This window comes from Gorilla gorilla, chromosome 8 (assembly GCF_029281585.2).
Source record: "Gorilla gorilla gorilla isolate KB3781 chromosome 8, NHGRI_mGorGor1-v2.1_pri, whole genome shotgun sequence".
NCBI classification, from domain to species: Eukaryota; Metazoa; Chordata; class Mammalia; order Primates; family Hominidae; genus Gorilla; species Gorilla gorilla.
This window is the reverse complement of record NC_073232.2, coordinates 52,197,042-52,215,685: the sequence shown is the minus strand read 5'-3', so window position 1 is coordinate 52,215,685 and position 18,644 is coordinate 52,197,042. Positions and strand designations below refer to the sequence as shown.

Genomic DNA, 18,644 nt, shown 5'->3' with positions numbered 1-18,644 from the left:
TGTTTTTTCTTCACCAGAAGCTTTTTAAAACTTAGATTGGCCAGGGGCGGTGGCTCACGCCTATTTGTAATCCCAGCACTTTGGGAGGCCGAGGCGGTTGGATCACGAGGTCAGGAGATCGAGACCATTCTGGCTAACACGGTAAAACCCCGTCTCTACTAAAAATACAAAAAATTAGCTGGGCGTGGTGGCGGGCGCCTGTAGTCCCAGCTACTTGGGAGGCGGAGGCTGAGGCAGAAGAATGGCGTGAACCCGGGAGGCGGAGCTTGCAGTGAGTGGAGATCGCGCCACTGCACTCCAGCCTGGGTGACAGAGCAAGACTCCGTCTCAAAAAAAAAAAAAAACCTTAGATTGCAATTGAACTTTCACGTTATCTTTAAGTCAGTGGGCCTAATGGTAAGTTCAAGTTTTACACATCCTGTGCTTAAGGGGCTAAATAAAGTAAACAACTCCTCTGAGTCAAGAGTTACTCAGGAATCAGGAGTTGGTCAGATGATGAGTAATCATTTGATAGGAATTAAAGGGTGTGATGATTGTTGATTAAAGACATGGATATTCCTTTATGTAGACTTAGTATACAATCAGAAAATGGGTCTCAGATATCTTTTTTTATATGACAGTAGTATGCCTGTGGAATTACAATTGTTTAGAGAACTTCGGAATATTGACATCATTGAACTGTTAATATTGGGGATCTGCTATGAGCTATACATTGTATGAAATACAGGTTTTCTTTGGGGGAGAGTTTTTTGGTATAGAGGAAAGAGCACAGGTCTTCAAATTAGAAGTTCTATGTTTTGGCTTTAACACTTGCTAGGTGCTTAATTCATAAGATCATTAATCTCTCTAAGCCTTACTTTTATCATCTGTAGAACTAGAACAATAGCACCTACCTCGCCTATGAATTTTCTATGTGTAATGACAATCAGGATGGAAAAATTGCAGCTGGAAAACTGTGGAGTGCTGTAGATTGTAGGGACCATTGTCTTCTTTCAGCCCTATGAGCCATTCTGTGGTACTCTACCCACAGGATGCTGAGTTACTGGAGTGCTTCAAGGGTTTGTAGCCCTTGATTCTACAGTGTACTCTGTTCCAAGTTCAGCATTCTTCTAAACATTTTTTTGTTGGGGTCTACCACATGGTAGGCCCTTGTGGTTGTAGTGGGGCGTGGCTAGTGGGGAGAGAGTGAGGAGTTGAGGAAGTTTGAGTCTGAGTTGCTGTAGCTTGATTTCTTTTCCCCTCTAGTTTCATCTTTACCTTTCCTTTTAGAATAGAAATTATAGGCTCTGGAGTAAAATTAGAAATGTAGCTCCAATTTAGCTAAGTTTAGCTCTAACATGAAAATTCCAAGTTTCATAGCTTTTGATGAGTATTATGAAAAACATAAAGTCTTTCAAAGGAATTTCCACTGTCTTTTTCTCTCCTTCATGGTTTTAAACGTGGACCTTTGGTTATAGAATTCAGGATTTGGGGCTGTTGTTGTTTTTTTCCCCATGGGTTTGACTCTTTCTCCTTGTATGGAATTTTCATATTTTTCTTTAAGGTTTAGTCACTTAACCATTGTTTTACTAAATGGGAATTCTCTACTGACAGAGATTTTTAGCAACAAATGTATTTTTCTTAAAATTTGTGTAAGACAAAAATTACGTATTATTTTGGCAGTGATCATGCCTGACCTTTGCTACCTGATGGCTGCCGTGGCAGAAAAACTCATGTAGGAAGTTTATCACAGGGAGAATATACACAGGTACCTTGGTTATCAGTAGACTTTGCACTACTTGTAACCATTTAGTCTACTCTTTGTAACTCTCTCTTCTTTTATCATGATGTCTTACATTTATTTTTGCTTCTAAGTGAAGGATAGAGCGTGGCAAAAGTCCAGATAACCTATAATGACTTTCACATTACTTTAAAAAATCCAGTTAACCAACGTACTGTACTGACAACATATTGCTTAATCATAATCAGTTTTAATCCAACACCAAACTAAGCATAATATTGTCACACATTGGTTTGTTGAAGATGCAGAATTTAGAAATTCAGATCCTTGAGCCCTACTGCCAAAAATCCTCCTTCCCAGTTGATTATTTTACATAGACAGGTTTGGGAGCTACTGAACCATTTGTAAGGGGTGCTTTTCAAATAATTGTCAAGGGTTTAAAATTCGTCAGAGGATTCTACAATCAGTGAAAATAAGTTGTCTTAGGAACCTGTTAACTGCATTTATCTCTTTATTTATGAAGTTCCTAAGAAACATTTCATCTGGGGGAAAAATGCTACCTTGAAAAAAAACCAGAAAACCATTCTTATAAACTATTTCTGGGATTCCTCATTGAGATTAAGATTCTGATTTTATTTTATTATTTATTTATTTATTTGAGACAGAGTCGCTCTGTCACCCACTGCAACAGAGCTCACTGCAACCTCCGCTTCCCAGGTTTAAGCGATTCTCCTGCCTCAGCCTCCCAAGTAGGTGGGATTACAGGTGCGGGCCACCATGCCCGACTAATTTTTTTTTTCGTATCTTTAGTAGAGATGGGGTTTCACCATGTTGGTCAGGCTGGTCTCGAACTCCTGACCTCAAATGATCCGCCCACCTTGGCCTCCCAAAGTGCTGAGATTACAGGCGTGAGCCACCATGCCTGGCCTATGATTCTATTTTTTAAATTCATTACAGTCTATATTAATATTAGAGAACTAATACTCAAACAGAATTTGAGTGAACTATTATAAATGACAGAAAAATTTGCCCTCTTAATTTTACATGAAATCATTTTTAAAATTGGTGGGGTTTTTGTTTTGTTTTGTTTTGTTTTCTGTTTGCTTGTTTTTTGATCCCAGGGTCAAGCCAGGAAACTTGGTTGTTATAATGGGCTGCCTTTTTGATTTCACTAAATTCTGTGAATTCTGCCTATGTATAGTGTTCCATTGTCCTCCCAATAAAAACATACTATAGTTTCCCTTGGCTAAAACCCATGTAGGCAGTGGTGTGCCGGTAATGCTTGACAACTGAGGGAAAGAGGACTGATTCATACAATTTGCTAATTTCTGTGATGTAAAGTACTGCCTACAATAGCCTAGTTCAAGCTCGCAGCGTGACCTCACTGAATGTGGAGCTGGAAAAAAAATGCACACAGCACACTTAGTATTTCTAGTATTTCCACCATACAGATAGAATAGATGTATATAACTTGAAGAGCATAGTAAAATGTAAAATAATTAGGAATAAATATAATTAGAAAATAATGAGTTTTTGACTATTTACCTTTGTCTTTAATAAATTTTATATGTATAACTTATTTTACTGTTTGGATACCAAATAAACTGTTTCCATGCTTATCTTTGGGAAATGCCACTGTTTCAAAATGGGAGGTTTTTGCTTAGCGTTTTCTTCCTTATTCTATTGTTTAAATTAATCACCTACGTTAAATTTATGAACAACAAAGAAGAAGCTCTCCAGGTGATTTTGACGTGTTGCAGGGTTGGGGACCAGTCTTTTCTTGGTTTGCCTGGCACCTTAGAGCTGCATTTTGTGCTTAATTGCACTGACTACTACATTTTAACTATTTATGCTCTGTTATGTTCTTTCAAATGATTTGAGAATTTTTTTTCCAAATTGATATGTTAAATTATAAAGAAAAATAACAGAATTGAGACTAGAAAATAGCAGTCAAAGAAAATAAAAATCTGGTGAGTACAAATATAAATATGCCAATTCTGAGGACCACAAGTGTTGATATAGTAGAACAACAGATTTGATTCTGAGTTTCCTGGCAACCCATGGAGGGAAGCAAGGAATAATATAATTCTTTTCAGATGGAAGGAAGGCATCAATTTCTCAAAGAAAGCTAAGCATTGCATTGTACTGAATTTCAGAGTAAATCTCATATGAAATTTCATATATAGGGATACTGACTAATAAAATAGTGCCATATTTCTCTACTTCTTATGGATTTTATAGAACAGATTATTATAATATACTTCAAAAAAATCAAGAATGTAGTATGACTTTCCCCCCAAAGGAGACAGGTGTAATAATTTAGGAATATAACCTAGTAATCAAGTTAGAATAACATCACCTAGAGGAATAAAGATTTACAACAATGTTGGCAAAAGATGACAGATAGGTTTACCTAGTTCCTGTCCTTGGTTAGTGTGAGGTTATGGTGCTGTGTTGACAAGGATTCTGAGACCAGAGTCAGCAGAAACAAATGTAGGGAATGCCTAGCAATCTCTGACTTGATCACAAGAATGAGGAGTAGCACAGTTACCTCTGCATCTTTGCCATCCTTACTTCACATCTTATGTAAATTTCATGGGTTTTAGATGGTATCTCTAGTATAAACTGGATTACTAATGGAGTTTATACTCTTCGATAAGAGGCTGGTGGCCAGGCACAGTGGTTCACACCTGCAATCCCAGCACTTTGGGAGGCCGAGGCAGACAGATTGCTTGAGACCAGGAGTTTGAGCCCAGCCTGGCCAACATGGCAAGACCCCCCTCTCTACAAAAAAATACAAAAATTAGCCAGGCATGGTGGCACTTGAACCCAGGAGGCAGAGGTTGCAGTGAGCCAAGATCATGCCACTACGTTCCAGCCTGGGTGACAGAGCAAGACTCTGTCTCAAAAAAAATAAAAAATAGTTTTAAAAAAGAGGCTGGAGTGTTGTATTTTGTATTGATTTTTGAGAGTGTATATAGTGTGTGTGTGTGTGTGTGTGTGTGAACTGTGACTAATTTATTCTAATGAGCTTGGGACATGTCTTCCATCATTCCAATTTTTGATCCTCTAGTTTATTTTGTTTGTTTAATATTAGCTATCCTATTTTAGTTTACCTCTAGTCTCATTGAGTTGTTTTTAGTCCCTTAGTCTAATAGTACACTGTAATTAATTTTTTTGTTGTTGTTTAGAAGCATGATTCTGAAAGCCATGAAATAAGGGGAATTTGGCCAACTACTTCTTGTATAAGTGTGGTCATATTACATTTAAGTAATATGTAGATTATCAGCAATAAATTATTTGTTATATTTATTTTTAACAAGCTACAATTTAAATTATTTTGTCATATTAGAGAGGGAATTTGTAATCTAAAGAAAATTTCAGGGGAAAGTATAGCTAGTTCAGAAATTAATTATTAACACTACTAACTATGATATTTACGGATTTTTCTCCATTTTAGTGATTTATACACTGCATAATTGTTCTAATCCATACCTTATTACCTTAGAAATACAATTCATTTTTTGAAAAGAATGTCTGTTAGCTACTCTTTTACTTTACTTAATTCATCTGTTGACTTTTTTCTTATTTTTTTAAATAGTCCTGAAATGGATATTTTCATACATTCTTGGTAGGAATATGTATAGGTGTTACCCTTCTAAAGAGCACGTTGGCAGAGGACCTTCAAAATTGACCCAGTTATTTCACTTCTAGGAAAATATCATTAGGAAGTAGAGATTTTAAGTGTGAATTCTGGAGTGAGAGTGCCTGGCTTTGAATGCAGCCGACAGACTTACAAATTATATGACCTTGGGTTAGTTTCTTACCTTTTTAAGCCTCAGTCTTTGCATCTGTAAAATTGGTTTTAAAATAACACCCATCTCTAGTTGTTATTGTGAAAATCAAGTGATATAAGTAAAGTGCTTAACATTGTGGCTCTTATGAAATGTCAATAAATAATTGCTGTTGTTAATAATCATAGAAAGATTGTTCATAGCATTAGTTAAAATAGAAAACAGGTAGGAAAGGATTTGAATGATTTTCATTCATATAAGGGAATACTATACCATGTAGTTGTTAAATAATATTTTTAAAGAATATTTAAAGACATAAGAAAATGCTGATAATGTAGCATTGAGTGAAACAGAAGGATAAAAATCTCTATATGCTCTAAGGTGTTAATTATGTTTTAAATTATCTTCTAATGATGTTATAAAATATTGTTTTTAAAATATGTTAATTATGTTTACAAGTAATGATTCTTAAAAATATAGAAAAAATCTGGAAAAGAGGGGCTCACTGTTAATAATTCTTAAAACTAGGTAATAGGTATATGGAGATTTATTATATTCATACTATTCTATTTCTACATATTTTTGTTTTTCATAATACTTTTTAAAAAGAATGACAAGAAGAATAGATTAAAAACAGAATAAATCCTTGATATTAGTGCTTTGTAACCTGTTTAAATGTAAATTAACTCTTGACCAGTTTTGTTATTAAACCATTATTTATACTTTTTAATGGTTTCTTAAAGCATTTGAGAGATGTATATCAGACTTGTTTGGTTAAGGATGAATTGTGTCTGAATATCTGTCTAGAAAATAGCTGTTTTAAGTATTTTCCATATCTGAAAATGATATGAGGACCATCTCCCACTACTGCATTCCCATAAGTGGTTTTATTTTTCATCTTTTAAAATAGTGCAGATTTTTCAACATAGCCAGCGTTCGTACATTTCCAAAGTCAACTTTACATTAGTCGGGGTGAACAGTATCTTATTTTGACAAAATTTCCCCTCTTTAGACGGAAATGAGGCAAAGAGGAAAGGTGTAACTATTTCTTCTTGTCTCTATAACTGAAACAATATTCAATGTAAGTGAATTTTACTTGTAGCAAATATTCCCTTTATAAGCCCTCCATTTATCTTGTAGGTGGCCCTGTAAAATATACTTTATTTGATTTTACACACTGTGCTCATGCTTTGGCTTTATGCCCAACCTCCCAGGCTGCAGACATCTACAGTAGACCCCAGTGTTAAAGAAAACAAGCCCCTCAAAACCCTAGAAAATATTACAGTTATTAATAATAAATTCTCAGTAATATTCACATTGGAGCAGAAATAAATTATATTAATAGTAGCAGTCCTTAAAAATGGTCCCACTATTCACTAAAACATTCAATCTTACCCATGTTCCATATGAAATGATTATTGTTTTCTACTTTCTACTCTTACAAGAAAGAGGTGTTAAGGGTATTCTGTTTATTTGTTTGACTTATTCTCTTTAATACAGAAGTTAAAAAATAAAGACAAAGCACATATATGTATAGTATCAACTAGCACCAAATCCTTCATATGTGAGAGAAAATGATCTGCTTAGGAAGCCAGTTACATACATTTAAGAAATATGTCAAGCAATCTAAAATGAATATGTTAAATGGAAAATGACTAGTCCTGACAAATTCTTCTAAAATGCAAAATAGTGGTAATTTAGAAGTTTATGGAGGAAGGGTAGATCTTGAAGAAAAATATGTGTTTTAATTAAGGAAGAAAATAAAGAACGGGAAGAAAGAAGAGGAAGAAAGATAGGGAGGGAGGCAATCCAGGCATGAAGCAGACGCTCCTGGATTGAAGTAGAAATACAAGAGGCATATTGAGGAAACCATGTTGGAACAGATGGTTTATATAAGGCAGTGCTTTTCAAATTATGTTCTGATGCCACCCCCAGAGGGGCTAGCCAGCAAGGGGTGAGGAGGCCCGCTAGTGAAGTCTTTAAGTGAGGCAGTGCTGCAGGTATATTAGAAAAACTGATCTGACAGTGGGCACAGAGGAATGTGTTGGGAAGCTATTCAGTAAGTCCAATGAGATGGGATGAGCCCAGATGTATTATTGGCCATGAGTTTGAAAATAAAACAAGAGAATGGATGCATGTACTCTCACCAACGGAGAACCACCAGGAGTAGGTTACAGATGGGAAGAATGTTGTACTGGGGGAAGGAGGTATCAAAGCCCCATCAGTGAAAGAAGTGAAGAATCCCACATTGAATGTAAATCTGATGATACTAGATTGTATGAGAATACAGAAGATAATACTTTGATTGTATCCAAGTTCTAAAGGGAAATATAAAGTGAATTAAAATAATTAGCTTGAATATGTAAAACATAACTTTGGGATTATATCTAGTGTCAGCAGTGTGGATGAACACACAGCAGATCTGGGAATTGTGTTCTTGTTTACACTCTAGTTAGTTGTTTCCTTAGATGTGTCTAAACTGAAAAGCTCCTGTGCGGTGGAGGAGTGGTGGGGGTGCTAAGTTAAATTGAAAAGCCCCAAGCTTTGTGGCACAGCTAAAAATCCTGTATCCAGAGCCTGGGGGTTGGCAGTTCAGTGAAGTCGCTTTCACAGGTAATATTGTTAAATAAGGCAGAGTGTTTTTTTTTTTTTTAGAGACGGAGTCTTACTCTGTCGCCCAGGCTGGAGTGCCAGTGGCACGATCTCGGCTCATCGCAGCCTCCACCTCCCAGGTTCCAGTGATTCTCCTACCTCAGCCTCCTGGGTAGCTGGGATTACAGGCACACGTCACCATGTCTGCTAATTTTTGTATTTTTAGTAGAGACAGGGTTTCCCCACGTTGGCCAAGCTGGTCTCGAACTCCTGACTTCAGGTAATCCATCCCCCTCAACCTCCCAAGGTGCTAGGATTACAGGCATGAGCCACTGCGCCTGGCCTTAAGGCAGAGATTGTTAATGATGTGGCTTCTAGTTGGTAAATATAAAATCCCCAGCAAGAGAAGCGTATTCTTCCTGTGACTTGTTGACATAAGCCCCAAACCGATGGATAAGGAAGCCACCAGGCATGTACTGCCCTCTGCAGCAATCAGTCAATCAGTTGGTAAACAAACTAACTATAAATGAACTAAAGATATGGAGAGATGTAAATATTTGCTCCAGTGTAAGAAAGACTTATGTAAATGCAAACACTTATTTACTCTAAAGGTTCACAAATATATATGTGTTATGGGCTGAATTCTGTCTCCCCAAACTTCATATATTGAAGTCCTAACCCCCTGCGCATCAGAATGTGACTACGTTTGGAGTTAAGTTATTTAAAGGTGTGATTAAGTTCAAGTAGGGTCTTTAGAGAGGGCCTTAATCCAGTATGATTGGCTTCCTTCTAAGAAGAGATTAGGCCACACACACAAACTGAGGGGCCATCATGTGAGGACACAGCTAGAAGGCTACAAGCCAAGGAAAGAGGCCTCAGAAGACACCAAATCTGCCAGCGTTTTGATCTTGGGCTTCTAGCCTCCAGGACTGTGAGAAAGCAAATTTCTGTAGTTGAAGCCACCCAGTCTGTGGTATTTTGTCAGGGTAGCCCTAGCAAACTAATACAGTATGCATGCATTTCTGTAAAATTTGTAAATTAAAACAAAAGATAATAACCTACAAAAATATTGATTAACATATAAAATAGACAAGGAAGGACCTAGAATCAACAACATTCCAGTAGCAATGAGCACACTTAGCTCCCAGATCTTGGCTTCAAATACTGTTCTCCAATAAAAGGAACTGGGGCTCCTTGGAGAAATAGCTGATTCTAGGAATGGGGCAGGAGATACAGTAGTCCCCCTTTATCAGAGGGGAATATGTTCCAAGATTCCTGGTGGATGCCTGAAACCACAGATAGCACCAAAGCCTATATATACTATATTTTTTTAATCTGATAACCAAAACAGCTGCTAAGAATAAGCGACTACAGGGCAGGTAATGTATACAGCATGGATACACTGAACAAAGGGATGATTTGTTATTTGTAGAGAATAACTCTCCACTCAAGCATGGGCTGTGCATGGTGACTTCTTTCCAAATAATATAGTATAAAAAGTGGACAAAAAAGAGTAACAGCAAAATCTGACAAAGCCCTACTTCAGCATGGTGGTTAAGATTAACAGCAGTGATAAGTCACGTTGATAGACTGTGTCCTTGATATAATGTGATAAGAATTGCATTTGACCTCTGTGGTTTTCCTCCCGAAAACCCATATCTCACTCTAATCATGATTAGAGTGAATAGAGAAGCATCGAACAACATACTTAACCAGCACTCCTGAAAACTGTCAAGGTGATAAAAAACAAAGTCTGAGAAATTTACAGCCAAAAAAGCTAAGAGAGTAGCTGAGTGTAATGTGCTATCCTAGAATAGAGAAAGGAGACTAGGTAAAAACTAAGGAAACCTAAATAAAGTATAAAGTTTAATTCATAAACAAAAATCAGCACTGGTACATTAATTGTAATAAGTGTACTATGCCAATATAGGATGTTAATAATAGGGGAAGCTGGGTATGTAGTATATGGGAACTATCTGTACTATCTTTCCAACTTTTCTGTAAAATAAAAAATGGCCATTTAAAACAACAGAAAACAAATAGACAAAAAGTTATCGTATACTCATCAAAAGGCCAGTAAGCACTTGAAAAAATTTCAAATTTACTGGTATTCAGAAACACACATTAGGCCAGATGCTGTGGCTTGTGCCTGTAATCCCAGCACTTTGGGAGGCTGAGGCAGGCAGATTGCTTGAGGTCAGGAGTTCGAGACCAGCCTGGGCAACATGGCGAAATCCCATCTCTACTAAAAATACAAAAATTGGCGAGACATGGTAGCACATGCCTGTAATCCCAGGTACTCAGGAGGCTGAGGCATGAGAATCGCTTGAACCTGGGAGACGGAGGCTGCAGTGAGCCGATGTCACACCACTGCACTCCAGTCTGGGCGACGGCGAGACCCTGTCTCAGAAAAAAAAAAGAAATGCGCATTAAAATAGCTATAAGGTTATTGTTTTTCTTCTGTTTAGCTTGCAATTTTTTTTTTCCTAACGATGATACCTATGATCGGCAATGTATAGCAATGTAAAATGGATTAGACTTTCTGGAGGGCATTTTGGTAATAGATAAAAATGTGTGTACCCCCTGAAGCAGCAACATCACAACCAAGAAGTGAACATCAGTGATGACAAAGTTTTTCACAGTGTCGTGTAGAATAATAAAACCTCAGAAATTAATCAAAAGGTTGTAAGCATGGAATTGTTTACATAAAGTAAAGGAACGTCAATGTGTGATGCAATGCAGACATTGAGAATAATACTGGCAGGGCGTAGTGGCTCATGCCTATAATCCCAGCACTTTGGGAGGCCAAGGCAGGTGGATCACTTGAGGTAAGGAGTTTGAGACCAGCCTGGCCAACATGGAGAACCCTGTCTGTACTAAAAATACAAAAAAAATTAGCCGGGCATAGTGGCACACACCTGTAATCCCAGCTACTCAGGAGCCTGAGGCAGGAGAATTGCTTGTCCCCAGGAGACAGAGGCTGCAGTGAGCTGAGATCGCACCACTACACTCTGGCCTTGGTGGCAGAGCAACACTCCATGTCAATCAATTGTTCAATCAATAAATAAAAATACTGTAGGATAACATTTGAGGACAAAAAACTTCTGTGCCATATTATGTGAAAATATCCATTGTAAACTGTGTATACTGTGTCGTGAGATTTCTGTGTCTATCTTTTCATTATTCATTTGTACATATATCTTGGACCTGGGATTTGGTGATCTTTACAAATGGCATTAAATTAAGTCCTATTCGTGATTTAAAGTCAATTTGTAAATGCTTAAAGAAAGTTATTTTAATGCATATTATAGTTAATGTATCAAGAATTGCGTTACAACTCTGTCATAATTAGAACCCAGTGCTTCTAACTAGGGGAGTGAAGGACCAAGTTTTCATTACCACAAATTGTGTACGTGTATGTTTATGTCTTAGGTATACTACACATGGATAAATAATGGGATTTGTGTGCAATAAGATATTGCCTGTGATTATCTCTGACTGGCAGGGTTGGAGCAATTTTTATTTTATAATTGGTGATTTCCTACATTTTCTAAATGTTGTTCAAGGAACCACAGAATATTTTTTGCAATGAGATAAAAAGTTTTAGAAGTCAATTTTTTCAAAAAATAAAGTTTTTATTTTCATGAAACTGCTATCTAAATATTTAAATCATCTTTTTTTTTTTTTTTTTGAGACAGAGTCTTGCTCTGTCACCCAGGCTGGAGTGCAGTGGCACGATCTTCGCTCACTGCAAGCTCCGTCCCCCGGGTTCACACCATTCTCCTGCCTCAGCCTCCCCAGCAGCTGGGACTACAGGCACACCCGCCACGCCCGGCTAATTTTTTTGTATTTTTAGTAGAGATGGGGTTTCACTGTGTTAGCCTGGATGGTCTTGATCTCCTGACCTCGTGATCCACCTGCCTCAACCTCCCAAAATGCTGGGATTACAGGCGTGAGCCACTGCGCCTGGCTAAATTATCTTTTTATTAAAAATATATTTTTACTTTTTCTGAGCGGATTTAATTTACACACAAATTTACAGTTATTTGTTTATTAGGTTAAATTTTTATGAGCTGTTTAAAACATTGTTGTGTTTGAACAGTATTCTCATTTTTTTTACTTTTAGGCTGGTGTTTGGAATGCTTTATCCTGCATATTATTCATACAAAGCTGTGAAAACAAAAAACGTGAAGGAATATGTAAGTATAGTTTTATGAGTGATTAATCTGAGTTTAATATTTTAATGATACACACTGAAAAACTGCTATTCTCTTAGAAACGGCTGGAGTAGTGTTTTGGGTTAAAAGGTGTTATGAATGTGAAATAACAAAACTAATCTTTTTTAAAATCTTTGAAGATAACCCCAAAGTGGAGTTTCAGTAAAAATAAGTGTATGGTTCCCAAGATGAGTAATTGAATAGGTCTTGATTTAGTCTATAAATTCCAGTGTAATAAGGGGTTGGAGAACTTTTGTTTGTTTGACTTGGGGAGGGGAGTTGTGGGGCTTTTTGCCTTATAAATTTATAGGTACATTGAGAATATCTCTCTGGCCCCAAAGCTTTTTTCCTCTTCTGTAGGTGTTTCATCACTTTCTAATCTATATAAATGTGCAGATACTCCATCACCACTGACAACTGCAGTCTTTTTTCCTTCTTGAATCAGACTCCATTTGTAATTATTTTGCTTTGATTTGCGATGAGTCCTCAATATTTCTTTGTTTTTAGTTTCCTCTTCCCTATTCCCTAATTTTCTTTTTCTGTCACTAACATTTATTTTTTAGGATTTCTGAAGTTCTCCTCATTTCTCATTTTATTCATACTATGTAATAGTAAATGGCCTTCTCCACCTATAAATCCTGATATAGTTTAGTATATGTGATGGAGTGAATTTTTAGAGAATAGCAAAAGCATATTGTATTGGTGGTGTTAATCAACAGGATAAGCAGTCAATACTGAGATAACAGCACATCAATAACTATGCCTCTTTTTTTTAAATTGAGGTGACATTCACATAACATAAAATTAACCATTTCAGAGGCATTTGATGCATTCACAATATTATACATATATATAATACAATATAATACAACTCTTTCTCGTTCCAAAATATTTTCGTCACCCCAAATAAAACCCTGTGCCCAAGTCGCTGACAACCACCAACCTGCTGTTTGTATGTATTTACCTATCCTGGATATTTCATATAAATAGAATCATATAATATGTGACCTTTTGTGTCTGGCTCCTTTCACTCAGCATAATGTTTTTAAGGTTCATACGTATCTTAGTATGTATTTTATTTTGAATGTGTTACATTCCTTTTTACGGCTGAGTAACATTCTACTGTACGGATATATGACATTTTGCTTATCCATTCATCTGTTGCCAGACATATGAATTGTTCTGTCTTTTGGCTATTATGAATAGTACTGCTACAAACATTCACATACAAGGATTTGTTTGAGCACCTGCGTTTGATTCTTTGGGATATATAGCTGTGGTTCTTTGTAAGGAATCTTGGATGATAGTCTTGTCATCCAATTGGTCAAATGAACAGAGATTAGATCATGATTCTTTATATTTTCAGGGTTTTTGGGGGGTGGGAGGAAGGGACAGACTCTGAAACTTTTATAACTAACTCATTTTATTAAACTTCTACAGTCATTTTTTTCTCTTGTATATAAAACTAACTTCTGAAGTGAAGTATATATTAATATAAGTCAAAATGGTGGAATACATCTGGCAGAGGTAAATAAGTTACATAGTTGGGCTCTGAAATTTTTCTATCCTTTTATTATATGTATCTTTTGGACCTAGGATTGGTGAAATTAATCTTAAGAGATGGAACCATATTAAGTCCTGGTAATTTAAATTCATTTTATACATGGCTTGAAGGTTCATATTCTAATATAAGTTGGAGTAAATCCTTTGCATATTGTTATAGTGCTGGCATACATTAGTTTCTAGATGCCAGCGTGTCTGTTAACAGTGCTTCTCAAGCTGCCTGTGGTACAGGACCACTTTTGTTTCTCGAATAAGTCATAGACTAATCCTTTTTTTTTTTTTTTTTTTTTGAGACAGAGTCTTACTCTGTCACCCAGGCTGGAGTGCAGTGGCGCGATCTTGGCTCACTGGAAGCTCCGCCTCCCGGGTTCACGCCATTCTCCTGCCTCAGCCTCCCAAGTAGCTGGGACTACAGGCGCCCGCTACCACGCCCTGCTAATTTTTTTGTATTTTTAGTAGAGATGGGGTTTCACCGTATTAGCCAGGATGGTCTCGATCTCCCGACCTCGTGATCCACCCACCTCGGCCTCCCAAAGTGCTGGGATTACAGGCGTGAGCCACTGTGCCCTGCTGACTAATACTTTTATAAAATGAAATACTAATCACTAGAAATAAAGAAATGAAAAAAGCCCCTAAACCTGAAATACAACCCAGAATTTTTTTTTTTTTTTTTTTGAGACAGGGTCTTGCTGTTATCACCCAAGCTGGAGTGCAGTGGCACCATCATAGTTCACTGTAGCCTGGACCTTATGGGCTCAAGCGATCCTCCTACCTCAGCCTTCTGAGTAGCTGGGACTACAGCCGTGCACCACCATGCCCAGCTAATTTTTTTTTTATTATTTTTTATAGAGACAGAGTCTTACTATGTTGCCCAGGTTGGTCTTGGACTCCTGGCCTCAGGTTATCCACCTACTTCAGCCTCTCAAAGTACTGGGATTATAGGCATGAGCCACAGTGCCCAACTCCCAAATTTTTTATTGCTATATTCAGTAACATGAAATTACTGTCAAATAATGTACTTTTGCCTATTGTTTTCATTATTGTATTATTAATATACTTACAGTAACACAGTAGTGCTTTTACAGCCTTGTACAGTTCCATAGACAACACTCTGCCCTACTGTGTAATATTTTAATTGGAATTCTCTTTTGAAAGATAAAATTAAGAGTTGGCCATCATTTCCAAACACCATGAAAATATGAGTTGAAGAATCTGCTTCTGGCCAGTGCTTAATAAATGGGAACCATTTCCCTATTTGGAATGTTTTTTATATTGTTATTAAATTAGATCTTTTTTTGAGTCTAATTCAATGTACAGTTGAAGTACAGGGTATTATGTCTCTCAACATTGGGCCCATTTCACCTAGAAAGCATTCCAGAAGCCCGGGATATATAATAATTTGGTGTGCTGCTGTGTGTGTGTGTGCATTGTATATATATTTGTGCTTACGGTATTCTCCAATCTTTTCTCCCAAATCTGTTTTTTTTTTTTTTTTTTTTTTAGGAAAAGAAAGCTAAGTACAAATTTTAAATGTTTAGATGAGAAGCTCTAATACCTTGAGAATATTATCAGTAAGCACAGAAATACCATCCCTAAAATAAACGTCAAAGGTAAAGGGATAGCATAAGAAATATAAAAATAGTAAATAAACTGTAATAAAAAATAGGCTTGGCCACGTGCAGTGGCTCACAACTGTAATCTCAACACTTTGGGAGGCCAAGGCGGGTGGATCACTTGAGGCCAGGAGTTTGAGACCAGCCTGGCCAACATGGTGAAACCCCGTCTCTACAAGAAATATAAAAATTAGCCGGGTATGGTGGCATATGCCTGTAGTCCTAGCTACTGGAAAGGCTGAGGTGGGAGAATCACCTGAGCCTGGGAATCGAGACTACAGTGAGACATGATCCCGCCACTGCACTCCAACCTGGACAACAGAATGAAACCCTGTCTCAAAAAAAATACTAACAATAATAATAAAATAAAAATCAGAAAGATTAATGCATTTATAAATGATGTGCATCAATTCAACTTTGTTAATATTAATTTTTAAAGACTTAAAAACAACAACAAAAAAAGACTTAAAAAAAAGAATTTGTGTGTTTTATTACCCCGATACAACACTCAGATTTTCATTACTAGATTAAAAATTGGGGATTGATAAGGATGGTCTAACCCTGAAATTTTTATTCAACTTTATAAAGATAATTTAATTGCTTCTTGGCATTTTGGCTAAGATCAAGTGTGAAGATAATTTAGGCTATGGAAGATAATCCATTAGCATTCAAACTGATGAGAAAACTATAAACATGATATGTATTGAGATATATGTATATGTGTGTATTTAGTTACATAGTGAGCATACATACAGCTTTGCACAGTTGTTTTCAGAGAATACTCATTAATAAAGCTGGAATTATCTGTACATAATTTTGCAGTAATACCATGTCTCTGAAAAGCATTTCTTTTTATTTAACTTTGATTGTAAGTTTAGGGTTTGTGCAGGTTTGTTAGGTAAATTTGTGTCATGGGGGTGTGTGGTACAGACTCTTTCATCACCCAGGTATTAAGCCTAGTACCCGGAAAAAAGATTTTCTTAACCATCCATTTGAGAAGACCAGAATAATGAGTAATTGAGGAGAAATTAGGGAAGGTAAAAGGCAGGTGGCTGGAGCTGGTTTGATAATTACATGGTAATCAACTCTACTTCACAAATAAAATGAGAACTAAAAGCAAAATAAATGGCCAGGCACTGAAACAAGGACAGGGCATCTGCCTTTGACAGGGAAATGTGTCATCTCTGAAGACCCTCCCAGCAACCATATTGCCTTCCATCAAGGCTGCTAGAGAGGCCTGGTGCAGTGGCTCACACCTGTAATCCCAGCACTTTGGGAGGCTGAAGCAGGCCGATCTCTTGAGCCCAGGAGTTTGACACCAACCTGGGCAACATGGTAAAACCCCATCTCTACAAAAAACACAAAAATTAGCAGGGCATGGTGGTGTGTGCCTGTAGTTCCAGCCACTCAGGAGGCTGAGGTGGGAGGATCACCTGAGCCTGGGAGGTCGAGGCTGCAGTAAGTCCTGATTGCACCACTGCACTCCAGCCTGGATGACAGACAGAGTGAGACCATCGGGTGGGGTAGTGGGATCAGGGGGAGGCTGCTAGAGAGACGAAGTTGAGATGTCACCTTGGAATAGTAATATTTTCCATTTATATGATTTCCTACGAGTTTCAAAATACTTTTGTTTATTATTGTTTTAATTTGCTACCCTGGATAATTTTTTGAAACAAATTTTCACACTCTTATTGGCTTAGAACAACGTAAATTTATTCTCTTACAGTCCTAGAGGTCAGAAACCTAAAATGAGTTCACAGGCCTCGCCCCTTCTGGAGGGTTCAGGGGAAAGTCTGTTTCCCTGTCTACTCCAGCTTCTACAGGCTGCCCGCATTCCTTGGCTTATGGCTTTATTCTTCCATCCTCAAACCCAGCAATGTTGGGCTGAGACCTCTTCATGCTGCCATCTCTCTGGTTCTCTCTCTTCTGCCTCCTCTTCCACTTATAAGGACTCTTGTGATTACATTGGGCCCACCTGATTAATCCAGGATAAACTTCCCATTTCAAGGTCAGCTGATTAGCAACCCTAATTTCATCTGCAACCTTATTTCTCCTTTACGGTGTAACCTAACATACTCAGTTTCCAGAGATTAAGACACAGACATCTTTAGGGGAGAGAGGGCATTTTTCTGCCTACTCCAATAATATCTCACTTATTCTTACTGCAGTCTTATGAAGTAGGCATAGAAAATATTCCAGTATTACAAGCTTAGAGAAGTGAATTTACCTGGAGTCACATGGATTGTAAAGACAGAATTGGTACCAGATCAGAGATCTTCTGTTTCTAGTATTTTATTCATTCTATTCTACCATGCTACCTTTGGAAACACAGGTGAAGATTCTAGCTTCACGTAAAAGTTGAAACAGTCTTCACAACCAGCCAGTGAATATGCATCTGATTAATTCAAAGCTGGACGTTCGGGGGCCACGGCCATATAGATATTTTCCAAGAAGGACAATCAGGCAGCTTACCAGGGCGGGACCCACCAGCATTGAAATCACATGTGAACAAAGAGGTTCAAAATGAAATAGAAGGTTTTGAAAATTCTGTAAAGTTCCTCCTTTAAAAAAAAATAAAATCCCTTAAATCTTGACAATCTTCTAAGTATTTCCAATCTAATTTTACTCTGACAAAAATTTTGAACATTATTTGCTTGCACCCAGTGCAAGGCTAAGTCCTAAACTTAGCCATCTAATTTAAACCGACTTTTTTTTTTTTAATTATACTTTAAGTTCTCGGATACATGTGCAGAACGTGTAGGTTTGTTACATAGATATACATGTGTGACATGGTGGTTTGCACCCATCAACCTGTCACCTAGGTTTTAAGCCCCGCATGCATTAGGTATTTGTCCTAATGCTCTCCCTCTCCTTGCCCCTGACCCTCCAACAGGCCCCGGTATGTGATGTTCCCCTCCCTGTGTCCATGTGTTCTCATTGTTAAACTGACTGTTAACAGTTTTATCAGAACTCTGTCCTCATAAAGTTTTCCTATACAGTAATCCTATCCAAATTTTCTTTGTTTTATACATGGTATTTTCTTAGTAAAATTAACCTTTTTATATTGCCCTGTTATGTTTTTAATAGCACCTTATAGTATCTGATGTTATATTCTTTATTCGAATATGTTTATGTTCCCCACCAG

The 18,644-nt window shown here is 37.3% G+C and overlaps 1 protein-coding gene across 1 annotated transcript in view; it reads left to right on the top strand.

The window, feature by feature from the left end:
• The window catches only part of REEP3 (receptor accessory protein 3), a 103,602-nt gene that overhangs the window by 32,503 nt on the left and 52,455 nt on the right, over window positions 1–18,644 (top strand). The window contains exon 2 of the mRNA XM_004049474.5: window positions 12,233–12,305. Coding sequence (XP_004049522.1) covers window positions 12,233–12,305 — 73 coding nt within the window. The remainder of the gene's footprint in view (window positions 1–12,232; window positions 12,306–18,644) is intronic.